At 34.1% G+C, this 24039-nt stretch overlaps 2 protein-coding genes and 1 long non-coding RNA gene across 4 annotated transcripts; 2 read left to right on the top strand and 1 right to left on the bottom strand.

The window, feature by feature from the left end:
- The first annotated feature begins 445 nt into the window (after positions 1-445).
- On the top strand, positions 446-3647 carry LOC139898881 (probable magnesium transporter NIPA6). Of its 2 annotated transcripts, none has more exons than XM_071881681.1 (9): positions 446-802; positions 971-1027; positions 1151-1241; positions 1326-1486; positions 1602-1711; positions 1855-1992; positions 2088-2180; positions 2287-2404; positions 3211-3647. In XM_071881681.1, the coding sequence occupies exons 1-9, from the start codon at positions 682-684 to the stop codon at positions 3339-3341; spliced, it is 1020 nt and encodes a 339-aa protein (XP_071737782.1). In that variant the 5' UTR covers positions 446-681; the 3' UTR covers positions 3342-3647. The 2 variants fall into 2 exon arrangements, with proteins under 2 accessions (XP_071737782.1, XP_071737781.1); XM_071881680.1 differs by having other exon boundaries at positions 453-802; positions 1584-1711.
- A 1869-nt stretch (positions 3648-5516) lies between these two features.
- LOC139902947 (uncharacterized) lies at positions 5517-8981 on the top strand. Its single transcript, XR_011777823.1, has 3 exons — positions 5517-5893; positions 5981-7403; positions 8737-8981. It is a non-coding gene; the product is annotated as an uncharacterized lncRNA (long non-coding RNA).
- On the bottom strand, positions 5834-21449 carry LOC139902946 (uncharacterized). The gene is made up of 27 exons (XM_071885668.1): positions 21334-21449; positions 20988-21236; positions 20273-20332; positions 20088-20180; positions 19009-19237; positions 18136-18239; positions 17944-18006; positions 17194-17294; positions 15979-16073; positions 15332-15352; positions 15156-15251; positions 14952-15072; positions 13760-13897; positions 13218-13402; positions 12383-12618; positions 11650-11751; positions 10923-11099; positions 10630-10818; positions 9775-10016; positions 9542-9688; positions 8723-8939; positions 8514-8642; positions 7970-8113; positions 7444-7515; positions 7191-7367; positions 7052-7111; positions 5834-6302 (listed from the first exon to the last, which is right to left on the bottom strand). Exons 1-27 carry the CDS (start codon positions 21337-21339, stop codon positions 6228-6230), a joined length of 3528 nt encoding a protein of 1175 aa, XP_071741769.1. The 5' UTR covers positions 21340-21449; the 3' UTR covers positions 5834-6227.
- Positions 21450-24039: the final 2590 nt, after the last annotated feature.

Raw genomic sequence — 24039 nt, 5'->3', positions numbered from 1 at the left:
TTAGCAAGGTTTTTAACGAGGCAGTATTAATTGCTCTTTTAAAAAAAAAATTACCATCCAAGAGGGAGTGTTGTAAATTTAGTAGTAAAATATGGATGGTAATTAGTCAAATATGGATAGTAAAATTTGTACTATATATATGTGGATAATGAACACACATATACATACCATTTTCTTACATATAAGAAATATACTCTCTCTCTCTTCCATTACTACTCTCTCATATTTAAGGATTGTATAGGCTTAGGTCAAAATTAGTTATAAGCCTACTGAATTATAACAATATATATATATATATATACACACTGTATTTTTAATAATATTAACATATGTTCCTCCATGTTAAGGTCAATTGACAGCCAAGTAAGCCAAGTACATTGGGGGACAAATGGCCGCTGGATCAGCAAAACTGTAAAATTATAAACTGCGTTAAAGATGTCTTTTTTATTATTGAATTAAAAATTAATTAATTGCATCTGCAAATAAGATTCCCAATTCCAACTACAACTCTCTCTGTCCGATTGTTGTATTTCGATCAATTAATCGGATCCAATCGCCACTCGTTACAATTCCAACACATTATTATGAGATGATACTTTCATTTTCAACTACTGTTGATCATCAATTTCAATTTCAATTTCAATACAAACAAGAAGAAGAAGATTTATCATCGTTATTATTATGTATAGTGGTAATTTGTTAGGGTTTGGTTTAGCTGTTTCTTCAAGTGCATTTATTGGATCAAGTTTTATTATTAAAAAGAAAGGCCTTCAAAGAGCTGCTGCTTCCGGCACTCGTGCAAGTAATTTTTTTTTTTTTTTTTTTTTAATTCATTCAAATTCATAATTTATATTTGTTTGTTGTTTGTTACAGTATATTGTCATGTATGATTGATATTAGGTTTAGGTCAATTGTATATATATAATTGAGGTTCTTCTGATTAAGTTTTTATTTATTTAATTGTAAAAAGGATCAGGAGGGTATGGTTATTTGTTAGAACCACTATGGTGGATTGGCATGTTCACAAGTAAGTTTTTTTTTCATTTCAATTATCGTTTTAATCGATATTAGGAATTAGGATTAGGAAAATATTATGATTTTTTGTATTGTTAGTTATGTGAAAATAATAGTGATTTGTTTGAATGGGCAGTGGTTATCGGAGAATTCGCGAATTTTATAGCGTACATTTACGCACCAGCTGTGCTCGTAACTCCACTGGGAGCGTTGAGTATTATTGTGAGGTCAGCGTGAGTATAAAAATCTGTTAGTGAGTTGATTAAGTGAACTATTATCGTTATTTTAAAACGTTACTTTAAATTTGGCAGTGCGGTTCTAGCACATTTTTTACTTAATGAAAAATTGCGAAAAATGGGAATACTTGGTTGTGTGCTATGTATAGTGGGGTCTACCGTAATTGTGCTTCATGCTCCTGGTGAACACAGCATAAACTCAGTGGAGGAAATATGGGATTTAGCAACACAACCAGGTAGCTAATACGATCTTATGACTCATTTCTTGAACTTTTTTATTTATTTATTTATTTTTTTTATCTTCAACGTACTCTAAATCTGTTTGCGGTTCAGCTTTTCTTTTGTATACAGCGGCAGCAATAGCGGTGGTACTCGTATTGGTACTCTATTGTGAACCACTTTATGGAGAGACTAATATGATGGTGTATATTGGCGTATGTTCGATAAATGGTTCATTGACGGTTAGTGTCTTTTTAACTTTTTTTTTTCTATCATGATTTAATTAATATCTGCATTTACATTGTTTCATAAATGGTGTATATTAGTTGTTAACTTTTTTGAAATTTTTGTTAATATCTTTATCTGCCTTCTTTATGTTTTGCAGGTTATGAGTGTAAAAGCAATAGGTATAGCCATTAAACTTACATTAGAGGGTTCGAGCCAGGTGGCAAGCTACCAAACATGGATTTTTGTAATGGTAGCGGTTACGTGTATAATTACTCAATTGAATTACTTAAACAAGGTTCATTGTTTCTTTTATTTCCATTTTGAGCATTTATTTGTTAAATTTGTTGCCTACTGTTTTTATGAAATTATCTTATTATGAATTTTGATCAGGCTTTGGATACATTCAATACAGCAGTTGTATCACCAATCTATTACGCAATGTTCACATCTTTCACAATTCTCGCTAGTGCCATCATGTTCAAGGTATATTTTATATTGCATCTTGCATGAAATGAAGATTCTCGCTCTCTCACTTCTTACGTTTTTCCCTATTTTGTGCCTTAAAAAAAACGTTTTCCCTATTTTGTAGGATTGGGCGGGTCAAAGTGCTAGCACGATTATTTCCGTGCTTTGCGGTTTCTTGACTGTTCTTTCGGGTACCATGATTTTGCACAGTACAAGAGAACCAGATCCGCCACCTGTTTCAGGTGAGAATCTATATGATACAGTTCATTATCTTGTGTTATCTATTAATTAATTAATTATTACTTTTCTGGTTATGTGCTTGTATATTGTAATCATATTTGATATCTTAAAAAAAAGTAAAAAAATAAGTTTTGTAATCATTATATGCATTAGGGAATTCTGTAAATAGTTGGGTTGTTCCACATACACTATCACTATAAAAAAATTTGTTACAAATTTATTGATCACATATAAAAAAATTCTTATTTGTTACCTAACCCGCCCATTTTGCCTTCTTTAATGGAAAGTAGTAGCTAGTCCAGTTGAAATAACCATAAAATACATTGATACGCTAACAGGGAGATACAGATTTTCAGCTGTAAATAATATTCCTTACGTTGGAGTACTTATAGCAGTTATTACTGACTTACTAAATATGAATTCGATGCTTGTTCAAGATATCGGCAAGTTGTAGTGCAGTCCAAAAATGCACATGCTGAATAAAAGTTACTATATTTTCTTAATTGTCTACACAACACGCTCTTGATAATATGACACTTTGCTTAAATATCTTTAGACAGCTCGATGTATTGTTCAAATGGGGTGGGTAAGTTAATGTCTTAAAACGGTTTATGTTAATATGGCTTATCTTTTAAGATGTGCCGAAACAGGTGTGGTTGATTTGACTCGCAAGTTTTTTTCTCTGTTTACCATCTTTTACAGTAATAAATAATTTATTACATATATTATGATATTATTAACCATATTTACAATTTACAATTACAATAATAGTAATTGTCAGTAACATATATCATTTTGTATATTGCAGATATGTATGCATCACTTTCTCCTCAAATATCATGGATAGTGCATGCAAATGGTGAAATATGGAAGAAGAAGGATAACGATGAATCATGCCCCGAAGTTGTTGCAATAATACAACCAGACCATTTCAAATGACATTCTGCACAATATATATCTATTGACATTGATTTGGAATTTGCGTAAATCTGTTCAAGGCTCGAATGCCTCAAAATGCCTACAGTTGCGAAGTATTCTTTCGGAAAGATATCTAACATGGTAATCGTTATTCTTGAATATAGAAATGGGTTTAGTTTCATGCCTTTGTGATCATATACGTCGTCATGACTAATTAGTTGATATTGTTTTTTTCTTCGATCTTATATTCGACAGTAGGTGGTATTATGCTCTGTAAATGTTTATTACAATGTATACCTTGGAAAATGAGTAAGATTTCAGTTTAGTTAACCCTTCAATGTTGGATCTTATCAATGCAATTTTTGTGAGAAATGTTCTTTGAAATGGAACTCACCAGAAGGGAGCGTAGGCCACATTTTTTTTTTTTTTGTCATACACCACCAAATTAATTATTGGACACTTTTGCCCTTTCTTTTTTATTTCCATATCACATCCTCCTTTTTCAACTTAAGGGTAAAAGTGTCTAAAAACTTAAATTGGGTGTGTGACAAAAAGAGAGGTGGGTGTATGAATCAGCTCTTTTACCAAATTGTTTCGAGCCTCTATTGTGTGAAGGTTCTGGAAATCAGATCTAAGATGGGATCTAGGTGTGGTATAGGTAACTACGGTAAATCAGCAAAAGCACTACAAAGGATGTTAATGTAGCAACTGAATCAAACTCTGTCAATTCAATGGTTAGTATACGGAAACTTGATATTCTCTATGTCCCAAAATAAGCGTCCACTTTATTATTTATATCCCTTTCAAAATAATGGTATACTTTTATAATAACTCTTAAATATAATTAAACTCCCTAATTTATCCTTATTTATTACTTTCAATCACTCTACCTAAATAAATTCAGTCAAAACTTACCTTGAATATAAGAACAAAACTGACATGTATCACACTTATCTTAAATCCAACAAAAATTCTTACTAGACGCTCTTTTTTGGCACGGAGGGAGTATATAAATGGCATGTGTAAAGACCAATATGAATTCAAGTTGAGTTCTTAAATTTCAAACTAAATATAACATGTCTCAAGGTTGTATATTTTTTTGCTTCAAACTTAATCAAACCTGATGTATTATATTGTTTCAAGTTCATATAAGTTTTGTAACTGAACTTGAATCAAGTTGAGTTCTCAAAGTTTCAAAAATGACTTATTATGCTTTAAGCCCATGTATGTTTTCCAATCGAAGTCAAACTTGATTAAGTTTGACCTGGTCACATTATAGATTTACACATAATAGAGATGCATAAAAGTGACCAGACCCAGAGCTTGGCTGTAACTAAGTCTAAAAAGAGACTTGATTCATGGTTTATTTTATTTTATTTTTATTTTTTACAAATCTTCAAACGCCTTGAAGCTCAGTTATAATCGAGATTGACAGGGTCCTGATTTGGAGAAACGCCCAGTTTCAGACCAGATTAATGGCTTTAAGTCTGGTCAACGGTTTGATTATGATTTCATGTAGCACAAATAAAAGTCAAGACTAGTCTCAATCCTTGCATTATACTGTATAATATAGGTAACGTACCTTCTCAACCTTTTTTCAAAAAATTGAGTTTAGTATAAACTCATAACCTTTCTTTAAATCTGTTCTAACACGCTATATTTTTAAAGTTGGTTTTTGTTTTGACTTGAAACTTGAAACTAACATCAGTTAAGAATCTTTTAAAACACACATGAACATCCATATCTACTTATTCATATCCTCGCCTAAGAGTGCCCCAATGGTGACAGCTTAGTCCTCCAGGACTAGCTGTCACGTCAACACTTCTTTATCAGACTAAACACTTACAACATGACACTCATTCCACACAATAATTGAGACCCACATTTAGTTATTTTAACTAAATTAAAATACTTTTATTATTAATAATATTAAAAGAATTATTAATTATTAAATTACATTTAATTAAAAACTTAAAAATTAATTTGATTAGATACAATAAAATAAAAATTTAACTAAACAAATAAAAAAAAAATGAAAATGAAAATTAAAATTAAATTAAAAGTTAAAAATAAAACCCATCTACAACTGTGCAAAACAATTTTAGCCACAAAACCTTGTGGGATCCACAATTAAAAATATCACTCTTTATCTTCATCTTCAACCCATCACAAACACGCTTGACCTCCATAGATATGCTTACATAAACCTTCATAGATTTGCTTCAAATAAATAAATAAATTCGAAAAAAAGCAAAAAGGAAAGTCAAACTCGTCCTCACGTCCTCAAATATGACAAGAATGCACGAAGAGGGAGACAGGGTACTGGGCGGCTTCCTGGGCGGAGCCGTGGGCGCTGTGCTGCCAACGGCGCCCACCTGGGCGGCTGGCTGAGCGAGGTGGTAGACACCACCATTGGGAGCACCCCAACAAAAGTGAGTTTTAAAACATTTCAAATGTACATGGAGGACAACAATCACACAGCCTGTTATCATTCAGTAACAGCTCAAATTACCAAAACTAAAAGGAACCATTGATATGAGTATGGGGCGCTTTGAGCAACTCTACTAAACGTGGTACAAATTGCATACAAAAATGGTGTTTTAAATCTTTTATAACACTCCTGTCTGTAGTTAACAATGACTGAATTATATCTTCTTCAGGACAGGAAGCAGTATCCTTAAATTTTGATGGATGTTCACCTTTCAACTTTCAACTTTCAAACATGTTTTAAAATACAACAAATACACAATATCTGACTTCTACACATAATGCACAACATCATGCCTATCACACCAAAGCATCCTATAAATCATTATCGGCGAAAACTCAGCTGCATATCAAAAAGTTACAATCCCGGAAACCACCAATAAGCTGAACACTACTTGTGGGCCCCAACTTTGTAACTCTTTAAGACTGGCTAACATACAGAACTGGGACTAAACCAGCCATCTTCCCATCCCGGCCAGGGCGTTTTTTCTTCACCTGGAGTAAGTTTAAAATTTATATCACAACATCAATAGATTATGGGATAATGATAGCTGTTGTTAACAGCACTTATTGAACAGCAAAGACTGGATTTTAAAATGAAATGTTAAATGTGTGCATGTTTAAAAGTCTTGGTACAACAGAAGTAATATATTTTAAACAGAACTGAAGGTTCTCTACTGGAAAAAGTACATGTCATTTTCCCAAAAATGTATAGCATCAAATCATAATTGAGATTGTATAAGCAGGACACTAAATCGACTGAAATTGTAAGCAGTAATAAAAATATAGGTCCCAAAATGGTTCAGATTGGAGAGTAATAAAAGATAAATTATTTGTATGGCAAATAATTATAATTATTGAAAATAAAATGTTTGTAAGATAATAGTTTAATTTTCTGGATAATAAGCATTACAAAGAAACTTTCCTCATTTAACCATTTCACCTATAAGGAATTAAGCATAAGCCCAGATTAACCCATTCATAAGAAAATGGGTCAACTACTCCACCTCTATAAAAAGGTATTACACCAGACTGTTAAAAATTACACTCAAATGGTAGTTTTTTAACAGACACCCAAGTTATATAAGCAAATAATAACCCTGATGTGTGCAAAAAAAAACTCATTACCCACTTTAAACGAATTCCACCAAGTCATTAAATCTTGCTAGCATGGACTAGATAAAACTGTGATTATATATACTACACAATGTATGCATTTATTATCAATCACATTGCCTACTTACATAGAACCACCCATCAACTTCGTACTCGATTTCGACCTCTTCTCCAGCAGTCAAATTCAACTGTAAACAAATCACTAAGTCAACATATCGGTTCCAAATTACAAAAGAAAAAACGTGATGTTGACCGAAGTCAATGTACCTCATCATCACCACCCGCAGTGAAGTCGTAAAGTGCTGATCCAGATTGTCCATTCCCTGAAGATCGTTCCTCCTCGTGAGAATCAAAGCTGCTTGATCCCTGTCCAGACAACTGGTTCTCAAACGACTCGAATCTTTGGTGAACTGGTGATGAATATGGAGGAGGCTCTTCGTTAATCTACAAAAAGCTGACATCATCAATAACTGTTACCAGGTAACATTTACGAGTTATTAACCACAATAAGAAGACTAACCGCAGAACCATAACCCTCATAAGAAGAGGAACCACCAGAAGGCTTACTACGTCGACCCTTGTTTGACTTTTCCTGAAATATCGTCCGCTGTTAGAAAATTTTCAAACTCAGGGGTTTTAAGTTCTGACTCGTTGATTATGCTTACCAGTTTCAACAAATAAAGACTAGGGTGCGTTAACTGAACGATTGAGCGTTGAATGGTTCATAATCTAAATGATTCGAAGGTTCTGAATGACAATAACCTGGTTATTTATCATTTTGAATAATGTAAAATTACCTTATTAACCTTTGGCATGAATAAAAAAATATAGTTAATAAGTGTTCTTGATACAATTTAATGAGGATATTACATAAAATTTAGGCACTTAATGATTAAGGAGTATTTCAACTCTGAATGGTTCCTAAACCATTTAGCATATGTCATTCATTCAGAGATTAGAAACAAACGCGCGAGTCATGCGCTTAATCATTCATTTACGAGGTAATCAAACGCACCCAAAAGTGCAATTTTCATAATTTTACATACCGTGGGTTGTGAAGACCCATAAGCAGAAGGTTTTGAACTGAACAACGATGGATAATTCATTCCACCAAAGTGAGACGAAATCGATGTCTCAACTGACCCTACTGAATCTGGACTCGAAGATCCAGAAGACCTCCCATCGCCATCCTGCAAAACAGCATAATTAATCATTAGTGACATAATTACTGAGATAGTCCCTGTGATTTTACCCAAATTGTTGAAAATGTCCTTAGGTTTTTTTTTTTATCTAGATTGTCCTCGTGGTTTTCAAAATGTTACTGAGATAGTCCCTTTGTTACCTGAGATAGTCCCTACGGTTTCAGCAATTTGGTGAAACACAAGGGCTATCTCAGTAACAAAAGGACTATCTCAACAACATTTTGAAAACCACAAGGACCAAGCAGATTAAAAAAACCTTGGGGACTATTTCAGCAATTTGGGTGAAAGCACAGGGATTATCTCAGTAATTATATCATTATTAATTAATTTACATCCTAACATCAGAATCATAAATGCGGTTGACCACAAACTAACACATAGTTCTTACATCAACTTCAGCAGTCTCTAAAAGAGTTTTAGCCCACATATCGTCATAGCTCATAGAAGGTCTAGATATAACGTTCTCATCATCAACATCAGGTGCATCAGTACCAGCCCCAGCAAGAAACTCATTAACCTACAAGTCATGTTGTAAATAGTATATAAAGATCATAGCAGTAAGTTGATATGTTAGTATCATACGATATACCTTCTTACCCTATTCATTGCAGGAGCATTGTTCCATAAACCATCATCTGCTAAACCAGTCGCCCAAGCATTTACGAGATCATCATCGAGATTTTCAGGCTCAGCAGGTGCTGGCTTAGTGGCATCGTATATGAGTTCAGATATCCCTGTAGCAACAGCAGGATCTCTCATTCCACTTGATGCGGTGATATTGTGTCGATTTCGGTAGATATCGATTAGTTTTGCACTGTTGTACATTGGAAACAAAGTCCAAAAAGTAAATATTTATATATTAATATCCTGTATATGTATGAAAATGATAATCTTATAAGTTTTTCAAACTACTATAACAAAATATGAAGTATATCAGTGTTCAATTAGAGACAAGACAATATATGACATGCAAATGGTCAAGTTGAGACCCGATGAAGGTCAAGAGAAAACGCCAACTACTTACTGTTGTAAAATTCGGCCGTGTCGGTTTGGGGGCTAGCTCGTCCCGAGTCGTTCACAAACAGCATAAAAGTCGGTCAACGCTAACAAGTCGGGTCAAGTCGGTAAAAGTCAAAATTAGGTCAGGAAGTTCATATTTTTTTAAAATTAGATTTTGTGCCATATATATCTATGTTTAAAATATTTATGTTTTATGTTTGACATATTTATGTGTAATATTATATGTTTATTTTATTTATTACTAAAAGTCAACGTTGGTCAACACCCAACTCGTCCCCGACTTGACCGACGCGCGACTTATAACTTTGCCTACTTGTATGATATTAAGTTACGGAAAAATAGTGAGGTCAAAAATTTCATACAATTTGCAATTAACATGTTATTTCCATTAATTACCTTGTTGGCCCTAGAGGTAGATACTTTGATCTTGGTACATAACAGAACAATGAAACAAGATCTAGAAGCCTTTCATGAGTCTCATAGAGCTTCTTCAGTTCGTCATCGGTCCATTCCTTTTGAGCATTGTCATGATTACGCATTTCCCTGCAACCAAAAGTACAAAAGCATTAAATACATACGTATTTATATTTATATATAAGCAGAAAAATAATATAACGAGCCTTACGCACTTTAAAAGATCATCTTGAGCACTATACATGTCATCCAGGACCTTTAGCATTGGACTAAGTAAAGATCCAAGACCCGTTCCGCTAGCTCCTTGATCTTCACCGTTACTAATATGCATATCTGAAAACTGAGACTGCACGCCCCCTTGTGCGAGCGCATGTAAGAACTCGTAGATTTGTATTCTATAAGGCTCACCAGATCTGATTGCCATGGTAGTAAGAGCCTGTGCAGCAATGATACGAACCTGAGACGAAAATATTAATCACATAAATGCATCAGAAAGGTACATGGATAAAACAATTGATCGATACGAAGTTAGATAACATACAATGTGTAACAGAAGAAAAAAAAAACTCTAATTAGCATTGCCAGCAGATCAACACAGTATCTTCTAAAGATTTAGGTTTTTAAATGACTGTAGCATGTAATATTGTACGTAAAAAAACAATAAGCCTCCGGTCAAAAACTTTATAGAGTAGCTATAATTAATCACTGAAGCGAGAAAATGGATCCAAAAGTCTACTTCCATACTCTGACCAATAATAAGAACATGAGGTGAAATTCAGATATTACCTGACTAATACTAAACTAATTTACATTGTTAATGCTCTTCAAGTGAAGCATGGATGTCACATGTGCACATGTTTTGCATGTGAGATCCATCTAACCTCTGTATTAAGTGCCCTAGTCAATATATAGCCTAATCAATGTGTGTGTGTGTGTGAGTGTGTGTGTGTGTATGTGTGTCTATCATATACATCTAAGTTCAAGAAAGTGAGAAGGAAATTGTTTACAAATCCAATAATTAAATGAGACATGCCACACACTGAATCACAATTATTAATGGAATCATGTACCTCCCAACTGCCAATGAAAGCACATCGCTGCAACCGAGTGAGAGCATTAGCAAGAGTTGGATTGCGAGAACTAGCGGCTGCAACCATTTTATCTGCATCTAACATCATCAACGCAGTACCTGGAGGGGTTGCTGATTCCCAAGCATACTCAGATGCCGCATAATTTGCATTTTCACCAAGGAACCAAACCTACAGTAATTTTATCATCATGTGACAATACAATCAGCAATAGATCATGTGTAATCATTTCGTTTAATATGCATTTTGACAAGATATGATAATGATATCCTTACAGCTGCTTGGACTAGTCTCTGTAAAGCCAAAGCTGACTTTGGATCAGATGCAAATACTCTATCAATTGATGTGAGTCCAGACATAGAACCAGGTTGTGGTGGTGGCAAATCAAGAACTATTGTGACAGCTTCAAGAGCTGTATGTTTGCCATCCGGACCAGCACCAACTAGGCATGTCTGAAAGGATAAATAATAATAAGAGGTCAAAACAGAATGATACAAACATAAAATTACACTGCATACAGTTTTTCATAATATTCCCCACTTAAGGCAACTTATTAGCCACAAAGGAATTAGTTGACCCTCTCAACTTGTTTACACTAACGTTTCTCAACATGGTAAGAATCTTACAAATGTATAAGTATTTAACTAGTATTTTAGGAAAGTGTTAGTATATCACAATAGCACGGTACCAAGATTTTTTAATTTCTGTAAAACATATCTTATTTATTAATGCTAGCCTCATACGTGAAGTAAACATAAGATATTAAAAAGTTATTGCATTTTGAAATAAATTTAAACAAAGAACGGCCGAGGAGTATCGGGAATCAAGGTAGCCAAGCATTTCCTTCCACAAAAGTACATCCTACATGTTTGTAGAGATTGGTTTGAATGTAAACAAGTAGTATTTTGTATGACAATAGATTTCATGTTGATTGCAATCGTAAATGCTTAACGCACTCAATGCCCAAGAAAAAGTTCATTGGCAAGAAGATTGAAAACCTACCTTCCATAGAAGTTGCAGCACATCAGCATCAATTTTTCCAGGAACTTTAGTAGCAAAAACTCTAGCAATTTCAAGTAATGTAACCGCCATATCTGGAGTTGCCTACATATCGAAGTATTAAAGGAAAAAAGGAAACTTAAAAAAAATACAATAAGATAAAAGACACTTGTAAAAAGGATAGGATAACTAGCTTAGGGAACATATTCAGGTTATGGGCAGAAAATATATTTGAATGAAAGCTATCCAATAAAAACTTCATGAGAGTGATTAAACTAACTTGTAAACAGAGAAAATTAGATTTTAAGCTTCTAATCTTGTCCTTTTATTCATTAACTAATTTCAATGTCACCCTTTGAATCCAAAATACACCAATACATCAACAATGTATCTTTCAATTACAACTAGGTAATGTCACATCAAGTTTATTATTTCATATATGAATAAAATGAATAATGCATTAATTTATCACTAGTAGAAAGTAGCACAAAAAAGTCATGCTTAATTTAGACCTAAAATGAATTTCTTCAGTTACTACCATTAGTCCATTACAGAACAATAAAACAGCAATTGAAAACTCTACCCAACTAAGACAAAGCAGAATAATCAAAATATAAGATCTGATAGAGACGTAAGCAAGCCAACATGTTATTGGATCGGAAAACTCAATTCTAAAACATTCATCTAAGCCTCTAAAACCAGATAATAGAGGTTAACTATAATTTTAGCTAAGTACCTTGAAACGAGCATGCAAAGTGAGCAAAATATCATTCAATAATGCTGCTGACCAAGCAGGATCAGAGAGCTCTGATGCAATCATTGACTCTAGTTCAGCAAAGGTATCTTGTGGGCTTTGCATCCATATGAGTGCTTTAGTGACCATTGCACGAACATAAACACATTCGCATGCTACAGTTGTACGCACTACCTCCATTAATGAGGCCAATAAACTTGCTACTGTATCTTTGTTACCTGCTACATTTTACATACATGAGATATCTCAAAGCACAAAAAAGAGTGCGAGAAGCAAAGAAAACAATAACATGCGTACTCTGATGCCTCCTAACATTGAGAACATCAGATAGGCAACATACTAATCTATCAGGTTACAATTAGTTGAAAACAAAACCTTTTATCTACAAAGATTATAGTAAAGTTCTTCAAAATGACACATTTAGCTGAACTTGGAACTCATATTAGCAAGTGCATAGCAAAATCATATAAAGAACTTATAAAATTTCCAACCTTAAATCTAAGGGTGTGTGGTAAAAATTAAACTTTGATATGACTTTTAGAATTCTTAGTGTTTAAACGTAATTACGTAAATGGCAACTGTTTTGAAAGGTATATAGAGGCCTCATGTTTGTTAAACATAGAGATGGACAGGTGGTAATTACGTATATGGCAACAGGGGAACGGTCACAAAAGGTGTATGTGTCATAATGCGAATTGCCATCAATAAGTGGTTTACTGGTTCGTTAGTTTAAAGCCAAAGTGATGGCATACTTGATTTCTGTTTTGCAAAGATTACAAATCTAGAGAGATGTCAATGCAGAAAACCATCCATTTACCTTCAAATTGAGATTTCCCATCTTCCTGGTCATTATTTTCGGAAAAAGCATTAACATCTCCTCCTTCATCAATGTCATGCATACCCAAAGAAAAAGCAGCAGCTCGACTTTTTCCCATTTCCTGCACGACCCTGGCTGCTGCATGGAGTACAGGCCGGGAGAAACTACGAAAAGAGCTCTCCAATCTGATACAAATTAAAAGATATGATGAAGTTCTGTAAGTATAAATAATACCAATACATCCTTAATTGATTACAGTGAGAAAATGAGTCATAGCAAACCAGACACCTATACCAAATTATCCATACATTCCAAAGAAAAACTTGACAACACTCAGCTAAAAGGAGTGTACCGCTACGGGTCTAATGTCTAAAGTACCTTGACAATGAGAAATGGAGGAATCGCATAGGCCATTTCGTCAACTACCAAAAAGATTACCTGTATAAACCAGTTACCCAAGGCGGCAAGGTCGCCCGTTTTGCCACCTCACCCCTAACAACTTATAAGAGAAGTACAACTACATCTTAAATGAAGACAATCACCTTCTCATCACAAGTTTAATAAGGAGCTGTGGACGCCTCGCCTTTGAAGATTTATCCTTATCCTTCACAGAAGGTGCTTCAGGAGCCTTGAGAACCTCTCTTGTAAGGCGATACCAACCAAGAGCTCGTTCTTCAGTCCTGTAGCCACTAAAATTATTAACAAAAAAATAGCAACGAAAAGTGCTTAGATTACATGATAGGTTCCGCATATCAGCCAGATACATGGGCAGCCCCCTCAGCCTCCCGTAAGGCAATCTCTAGCCATTGCTCTAGGACTCCATAATTGGATTCAAAAGCAATGAACGATAGAGACGTGTTAGAGGATTACCGAGTAGATTGAGTCAATCAGCCGTTTGAAGAACTTTAGTTTACATTTAACGTTTTTGGTTTTCAATACTTAGATTATATCATCATTGTATTGCGACCGTTTCATAAAATATAATACTAAAATTTTTGACAGAAAATAACATATTACCTACAATTATAACTTGCACATTAATATGAGCTGCTGTCTGATAAGGTACTCGATTTATCATCACAACTCATTGATAAAATGCTAATATAAAGTATTATAACGTCTGTCAAATAATAATTAGCATATAATATAAAACAAAAGATGCATAACCAGCAAAAGTAGAGAAATACCAGGTTCAAAAAAATTTACATATAATATTCACAAACTGATGTGAACCAACTAGATTAAAAAAGATATAAATTCGTCCGCCCAACAGATTTCTTGAGAGTTCGAGTTAAGTTACAGCATGAAACAATATGCAGTATGCGTTATTAATACGTTACAGAAGTAAGAAAGAGAAAGTTTAACATTATTTTATTGGACCAGGAGTGATGCCATATCATTTAGTGAAAATATCTATGTAAAACTTTAGATAGCCTAGTATTTCTCAGAAAAGTAAGGGTGGACTTCATTACAGAAAACATACATTAATTACTAACAATAACTAATTTAATCAAATGGTGCAAATATAAATCGCTGTAGTATAAAAGCTTAAAAGGTTAAGAACTTTTAAGTATACTTTTGGATTTGAACCAAATTTAGAGGAACAATATTCCTTTTATGTTCGTTTAGATCGATATTTACACTTAAGAGAGATTAAGATGGCTGGAGATGACTTTATGAGCCATGAGAGTAAACGAAGAAAACAAAACAAAGTTCAATTAATAGATAAAGTACCTGTCAGCAGAGTCAGACTTCCCCAGTACACACAGAATAGCCTCAAAACAAACTCTGTCGCTAGGATCAAGGAGGAGTTGATATAGCAAAGAGGTGAAGTTCGATTTAATATCTGGCCTTTCTGTTAATATTAGAGCAATTTAGAGCTTAAAACAGTAACTTTTCAAGTGTAAGCAAAAGAGGTCACATATCAGCAACAATTACCTTCCAGTGACTTGGCTCTAGATATTGAATGGCACAATCTGGCGAGAGCAACTCTAGCAAGCACATCATGTAAATGCAGAACATCATGCAGAGCTCCTGATTCATAAAAGATATGCAAATTTTAGTGGGATTTTGACAATAAAACTAATGCCAAAAGCTTATAGTCTCCAACTTACCACCTGTCTCTGCAAGCTTCCCTGCGAACAAAGAGTAATGAGCTAAGATTAGAAACTTGATAAAAAAAACATGCATCATATAATATTGCAAGTATGTAACTCTATTAGAAGTCAGCCACACCGATATTCATGTACCCCTCAGTGACGAGACAGGTATGCAAACACCTTTTTACGTTCTAGATAATCTTAGTTTTTATATATAAACATTAGATTACTTGATCGAATGCGTCATTTCAACTGTTCAACTCGCTGTATTGACATAAGAGGTATTATCTACACCACATATGAAGACTCAATAAGAATATGAATTACAATATCCAGATCCTACTTCAATTGACTATTACCCTTACTACTTACTGTATAGCAAGGTGAACATAAAATATGACACAGATATGTATTATATTAATTAAATCATTAACTTTATATTGCTGTTAACATGAGCATATAATCATCTAAATCTGTTTTTTATCCACATACAAACATCATGAAGTGTGAACTATAATTTATTAACTCTTGAACAAAAATCAAATACCACACTTAAATTTCTAAATATACATTTCAAGTTTAATTCTGATATATGTTTTGACTATACAGAAACATAAGGACGCTGAAACATCAAATTCATGATTTAAACTTTTGAACATCACCTAAAGACATTGCAACAGCATAGGGATCCTTCGTAGCAAGCTCAGCGATAATCTCCAAAGAATGTCTAACAGCCACCGGATCAGCAAAGGAAACTCTACAGTCAATTTGAAATTTAAGTGATATTATTTTCTTAACATTAATAAAGAGAAACAAAAGTTGATAGAGTAGAAGTATGTAAGCTTAAAGAGAAAACCATAAATGGAATATTCAGCAAATATCTATTAGAGTTTGAAGATCTACATAAGTATTGCAGTATCAGACGTGAAATTAAATTTATGGCCCCAGAACATTAGGTTATGTTTAATTTAATTTACGGGTTAAAAATCTAGGGACCCGGAGTTTATCATTTTGTTTTTGTAGGTCACCCACACTTGAAGACGATTTTATAGGCCACCAAAATTTGTATGATACATATACCAAATCCGTCTAAAACTCATTGGAAAAATGTAGAAGGACACAAATACCCATCTATTTCTTAATTAACAGTTTTTACATTATTTTAGTTTTTTCAAGTACAAGAGTAATTATGTCCTTTTACACAATTCCAATGAAATTTTATCCGAATTTAACATATATGAGACGACATACAAACTTGGGCGGCCAACAAAATCTTTTTCAAATTTGAGTAGCCTACAAAACAAAATGACATGCTCAGGTGGCCTCTAGATATAAAATCCCTTTAATTTAGCACATGAACTTTTATAAACCATATCTAGAATTATACATATTCAAAATTATTAATTATAGCTAACAGATAAAGCTTGATGTTCATATTATCATTATACTGAATACTGAATGCTAAAATGGTACACACATTTAAAACGTTACCTATTCAATTACAAAAACCATACTTTACTTAAATTAATTTCTATTTATGTTTTGTCCTGTGGTTTAAGTTCTATTTATTACCACTACTGTCATTACAATTGTCCAATTTTTATTTATTTTTCCTTAATTTTCAGTGGGTTTTTCTCAATTAACTATCCAATTAGAAAGTAAAATTAGATTAGATTCATTTTAGCTTCTGATTATTAATTGTTGAGAAAACAAAAGAAATTACGCAATGATCCATATATAGACCAAAAACTTGTTTTAAACCAAATATATGATATGTACTAATCAAAGTCAACAAACATAATCAACTGTTACAGGATCAAGCAAATGTCTAAACTCTAAATATGCAAATATTATAGAGTAACTGAAAGCAAACTAACCCCTGTACAGCACGATGGAGAAATATAGGGTTTCCTGGATCCAAGGGAAGCCTTCTCAATGCACTCATGGCAGCGTATTGGAGATTACTTCGAATTATAGACTATTCGTGGACATTTAAATTAATGAGAATATGTAAAGCATAAATAGAATCAACACATAGGTGAAAAAGTTATCTTATCTAATGACATAGAAAATAGACCACATGTGTACTTTAACCATAAAAAGTCAAATTATGACATAGTGAAATATACCACAGAGGGGTGTAGATTGAAGAAACTTGTCATGTCATTGCATAAAGCATCCTAATGACATAAGAAAGACCTCATAGGAACACATAGGGTCAAGGGTATCAATGTAAACGAAGCTAATCAGATCTAAAAGTGATAAATGTAGAAGAACAGGAAGATAAACAGCCTACTAACATCTGTAATACACTAGACAAATAAATGAGTGGAGAAAGCCACTCTTAACCGAAACACACTTGCTTTAGCTTACTACGTGCAACACAAAAGAACAAATTGAAAACTAATAATTCTCTAGGTGCAGTATAAATGGTGTTGAGACGCAAAAACATCTAATTGGGAGCTTTTTCAAATATAAACTTGGAGGCGAAGTATTGTTGTTTCGAAACCTTATATATGAACATAATTCAGATAGTGACATCATGTGCATCGGGGTAATCAAAAAGGGAATTAAGTTACCAGATGCTCAACATGTAGAAACTGCAATAAGTCAGAAATCAGAATTACCTCTTTATCACCACCCGTTGCCCCAAATATGCCTTTCTTACGCTTATCGGGCGTATCAGCAACCTAATCAAGAAACATCAGATGATCAAAACATGATATACAACCAATCTGGCAATATCCGTAAAATAAAAAGACAGAAGCAATACCTATATAAAAATAAATATTTAATGCACAAAATTTATACAAATTAACCTTGTCAAGGATGCCGAATACAATTTCGTACAACTTTTGCAAAATCTCAGGAGTATTAGACGCATATGTGAGAGCCTTCAGTGCTTGCAGCCTTCGTGCATGAACTTCCAAATAACATTAAAAAGGAAATAAAAAATAAAAAAAATCGGTAGATATTATCATATAGAAGAGAATATGCATAAATCTTTGAAAATATTAAATGAGTTGTTGCAAGTGATGTAAAAAACAACTAAAACAGCTAAATCTTCACGTTAAACAAATATAACAATGTATCCATCCATCATTTTAACATATAAAGTTGATATTGCACCATGAGGGTACCAAACTTTTGTACCACTTAGCACTTAAGTTAAAAGATAGTAACCCTACAGGATTAAGTTACTTATCAGCTATAACAGAATGGTGTGGGAAATAATTCTAGGTTCAGAAAGTCAAATTGGTAGCAGGTATATGTCCATGGCACATCTAATTACAGATCAAGAATGACATAAAAGTCCAATCAATTAGGATATATGCTATAAAACGGTCATAGCATTGACGCATGTTCATTTTTCATTAAGAGGAGCAAAACAAACAAGACAGCTGGCCACCTAAAATATAAGGCCTAGCATTTGGAACAAGAGCACTCAACAGGGAGAATCAAATCAAATCAAAGTAGCCTTTAATGCATCGAACATGTATTGGACAGATGTCCCCATTCCAAAAAACTCCACATCAAGGACATCTACTTAGATTCGCAAACTTCTTCAGAAATAATATCTTTGATCTACTCGAAATTATAACTACAGATATGAAACTAATAATTGAATGTAATATGTAATAACTGAATAGTTAAAAGTATGATTCTAAGAACTATGATATAGAGACCCTTACATTCAACTTCAGCATTTAAGGACTCTGTAGAAAGTCTATCTAGAATTCTAGGTACGACATCTGCTCGGGTGACCCCACCAACAGCATCAATGTCGGCCAAAGCATCCCAATTTGGTGTAGGAATCCCACCTCCCGGTGTTAAACCTTGTGCTCCAGTATCAGGTAGAATTCTTGCTAAGTAATAGTAGACATATCGTAGAATGGTTCTATCCTCACATTGTTGACCAAGCTACAAAATGAACCGCCACAAAATTAAAAGAAAGAAGGTACAAAAAGAGCAAAAAAGCCAAGTGAAATAGCTTACAGGACTAAAAGCTAACAGTGCAAATTTACGCAAAAGAATAAACTAAAAATTCACATTTTTTGTAGGATTGCAAAAAAGCTACAGCTAAGTATGATGTTTACACTAAGGTTTCTAAGTATGCTCAACAATTATATCAAGAGACTAATTAAGGTGGTTCGGTTTCAGCTTATGTCATTTAAACTCAAAGATACACGGAATTCATAAGAATCTGGAGGCCAGAATTTTCAAGTACAGATGGTATTTTGATTGATTCGTATCTGGCTGGGGCGGTCTGAGATGGCTTGCTGGTCAAGCAGTGTTTATTTTCTGGTCCGATTTATGGTTGTTTCTTTTCTAGTTTTGCTTCGTTATGGCTGTTTTTTTTCGAGTGTGTCCGTTCGTTTAGTTTTTCCTTTACTGTTTTGAAGCTGGTTTATTTTCTCTAGGTTGTATGGCATGTCATATTCCCTTTATTTTGAAATCCTTTGTTATTCAATTGCATTTTCTACGGGCCGGATGCTCGTTATCCAAAAAAGTAGTGTTCACACATACAGTGTACTCATTGTGTGGTAGCCGATAAAGAGAGATGGTGACAAGCATTCATAACATTCTACTTAATGTCTTCATGGAAAAATGGTCTTAAATCTTGAAGGACCGAGACTTTATTTGATAACTTACACAATGTCATGTAACTTGTAACTTGTAACTTGTAACTTGTAACTTGTAACATGTAAGCAGTCTTAAAGATGTATGTGTTTTAGACAGAAAGCAAATACAAGCAAGGTCATACTCATACCATAAGAAGAGAAGGTGCAAGAGAGGGATCAACGGAGTTATACACTGCAAGCTTTGGGAACACGTGATGAACCAACTGTCTCTGTGACTTTTTCTGCAAATATACGATACAAAAGTTACATCTTAGTGGACATCCAAAGGCACGTATAATTGAAAGTTCATCAAGCTTAGGCGAGAAACTCATACTTGGTCCGATGAAGCCGCTAATTCGTGGATACTCCTTGCAAGTTGTGCATAAGAAACCGGCTATACAAAAGAAATTGAAAACTCAGCCAATAAGAAAACATTAAGTTACAGCATTCCCTCTAAATTACAACTTGAATTACTCCCAAGCCAAGCGAACAAAGGTTAACTACCTAACCATCTATATCACTAGTCACTAAGTGTAAAGTTCAATCTCCTTAAACTAAACAACAAATATAGAATGACAGATTGAAATATAATACCTGATTGGCTATAAACGTTGTTCTAAACTGCTTCACATTATATATTCACAATTTTACAGCAAAGATTTACATTCTTTCGTAGATAATGTATTGTCAATTTCAATTCTGTGATGTCTTACACTACTTAGGAGTTATGAATTTCACATTTCTATCACAAAAATTCAAGCTAAAATCATTTGCTCATTCTTATTCTTATATCTAAATAACTTCAAAGAAAAATCTCCACATTTCATCGAAGGCACTACTTAAATTCCTACAAAACTGAACTCAACTCAACTGACTAGTGTGATAGTCCTCCTAATTCAAATCCTAATATACTGCAATCTGCACAATTCAAATAGTTATACAATTTCTATTGTTATAGCTACAATTACTACAGGACATTATGTAAATCTCATCAAATTTAATTATTATTATATAATTATATATAGTATATACAGAATACAGAATTTAACCTTTTTCTTATGTTTATGAGGTATACGAACAGCAGCACGCGCAGCGGAAACTGCATCACTCTGGATCTGCATCAACGTCGATTTCTTAGACTTTCGATCAGTAACTGTAGTCGCCGGAACCTGTTTACGGAATGGACTGGCAGGCCGTTGATGCGCCGTCGTTGACACTTGTGCTGAAGTGGAAGACGGTTGAGGTACTGATGTAGGATCTGAACTTATCAAATCCATCAGCGTTTTTCCGGAAGAATCCTGTTAGATCAATAAAACACATAGGTGATAATAATTTTGAATTACAGGTTGTATTGTACATGAATTATATAATTTTATTAAGAAATGTATAAATCACCTCCATGAGATTTGATTGTGAATCAGAATGAGAGATGTATTTTAGTTTGATTTGATTCGATTGTTGATCGTCGATTATAAGACAGAGATCAATCAATCCTTCTTGCTGTATTGATTTGGTGCTTCAGCAAGTCCTCTCCGATTTCATTTCTGACAGTTTTGGGGAATGACAGTATGGGCTATAATTGGGCTGCACACGTGAGCCCAATGGGCCTTATATTGTAATTCATATTGTAATTCATAATTTGTAATCCATAATTTCTAATTTTATATGGAGTAGTTTTTTCTTTAAAAAAAGGATTACCCCGATGAACTTTTATTAAAAATAATAAAAGAATAGGTTACAAACATTGACGCACAACTGCTTTAGTTAAGCAAAAAAACTATATTTGCCTCAACATATGCAAACACAAAAACAGAACAAACTAAAAATGATGTTGAAGCCTCATTCAATCAAGCTTCCATGCGATCCGAAGTTGCTCAATTTGGCGAGACTCTTTTAAGTGTACTGACATTAGCTTTAACCGAACCGAAGAGTAGCTAAAGCCAAGCAAAAAAACTATATTTGCCTCAAAATATGCAAACACAAAAACAGAACAAACTAAAAATGATGTTGAAGCCTCATTCAATCAAGCTTCCATGCGATTCGAAATTGCTCAATTTGGCGAGACTTTTTAAGTGTACTGACATTAGCTTTAACCGAACCGAAGAGTAGATCACAAGAAATAACTCCTTCGCATAACGTCTTCTAGAGTTGAATAACCTCGAGTTTCTTTCTTGCCAAATGAGTAAACCGTTGCACCAAATAGTAGTTTGGCAACCAGAGAAGCTCCACTCTTTGTAGCTCTTGAACCAACAATATCACTATCCACTACCGACCAATCATGGGTATTAGTAATCTGCACATACTAAAGAGCATAGTTCCAAACCTGTGTTGAGTACCGACATTCGAAGAAAAGGGGAATATGAGAATCTTGACACTCTGTATATAGCGAGCAAACTAAAACTTGGGCATTATGTACGTCCCACTCTTGGAGTTTATCTTGAGATTGAGTTTTTGTTTCATTAGAAGCCATAATAAAAATGTGTGACGGGGGATAGGATTCGAGTGCCAAACTGCATCAAACCAAGGGACAATATTAGCTGCTGGGAGAACTGATTCATATGCAATGCTGACTGAAAATTTTCAAGTGTCCCATTCATTGATTTGCCACTGTAACCAATCCATTTCATCACAAAAATCAAGGATCATAAGAGTTCCAAGATGCGGATATTTAGCCAACCATGTTGATGGCCATTTCCAACTATTATGACTTGAGCATAACGATTAAAACCTGCAGTATTTATGTCGCGCCATGACACAACATTAGTTAACGGGCCAATATTATTCCATGTATCGAACCAAGCTAGAGCAGTCATTCCATCTCTTATACGATACACTAGCGTATACACCATGAACTTGTGGATTGTTTCTCTACAATTTAACATCTTTCGTCAACTCCAACTCGCGTCTGGTTTAAGTGGAGCATCTCAAAAAAGAATGGTTCCGAAGGTGATGAGCGTGAACCCATTTAACCCACAAGGATTCTTTATGGGTAATAATACTCCATATATGAGTCGAAATAAGAGCTACATTCCAATATCTTAACATTTTAATTATAAGGCCTCCTTCCTCCTTCGGAAGACAAATGTCATTCCATTTAACCTTCATCTTTCCTTTTTTCATCTCTCTTTGGCACGAAAGAAAGCTACAAAACAACCTTTCAATATCTTTGACGATAGCTTTCGGGAGGATAAAGACAGACGCCCAATAAACATGCATTGTCGCAAGGACTGAAATAATAAGTTGGACTCGCCCGGCAAAAGAGAGAAACTTGTTTTTCCAGCCCTCGATTTTCCGTTTAACCCGCTCAACCAGAATCTTACAATCTTGATATAGAAGACATGACGAGACAAGAGGAACACCCAAATATCGGACAGGAAGTTGCCCCTCTTCAAACGGTAGAATTTCAAGGATCGCCTCCTTTAGAGCATGAGATACATTAGAAAAGTAAGTTGTACTCTTAGGGGAACTCGGAGTCAAGCCTGAGGAACACTTAAACTCCTCAAGGGCATCTCGAATGATTGTTACTGAATCAATATCAGCCGCAGCAAAGAGGAAAAGGTCATCAGCAAAGCAGAGATTAATGATCTTTAGCTGCTCAAATTATGGGTGAAATCGAAATTCCTCACCACTCGAAGCTCTCCTAATCAAAATCAAAGATAAAGCCTCCATAATCATCGTAAATAAGTAATGGGACAATGGATCTCCTTGTATGAGCTCTCTATTACCCGGAAAATAACTGTGCAAATTGCCATTAATGCTTATGGAATAAGAAGCAGTAGAAACACAAAGCATAATCCAATCTATCATCTTTGATGGGAACCCAATATAACAACCCTCACTTTTCTATTCTGAATTTACTATATTACCCTTAGGGTTTCATTTTCTGATCCGGTACACTATCATTAGGGTTGTTATTCAGATAATAAATGCTCGTAATAAATAAACCTAAACCCTAACCCAAATTAATAATATAAAACCCTAGATAATAACCCTAATATTATAAACCCTAATTATTCAAAATCCTAACCTAAATAGTAACCCTAATATAAACCCTAAATCTAATATTTACTAAGTACATGAAGTATTAATATTATGTATATA

Source organism: Rutidosis leptorrhynchoides, chromosome 3 (assembly GCF_046630445.1).
Source record: "Rutidosis leptorrhynchoides isolate AG116_Rl617_1_P2 chromosome 3, CSIRO_AGI_Rlap_v1, whole genome shotgun sequence".
NCBI classification, from domain to species: domain Eukaryota; kingdom Viridiplantae; phylum Streptophyta; class Magnoliopsida; order Asterales; family Asteraceae; genus Rutidosis; species Rutidosis leptorrhynchoides.
This window is presented reverse-complemented; position numbering and strand designations above follow the sequence as displayed.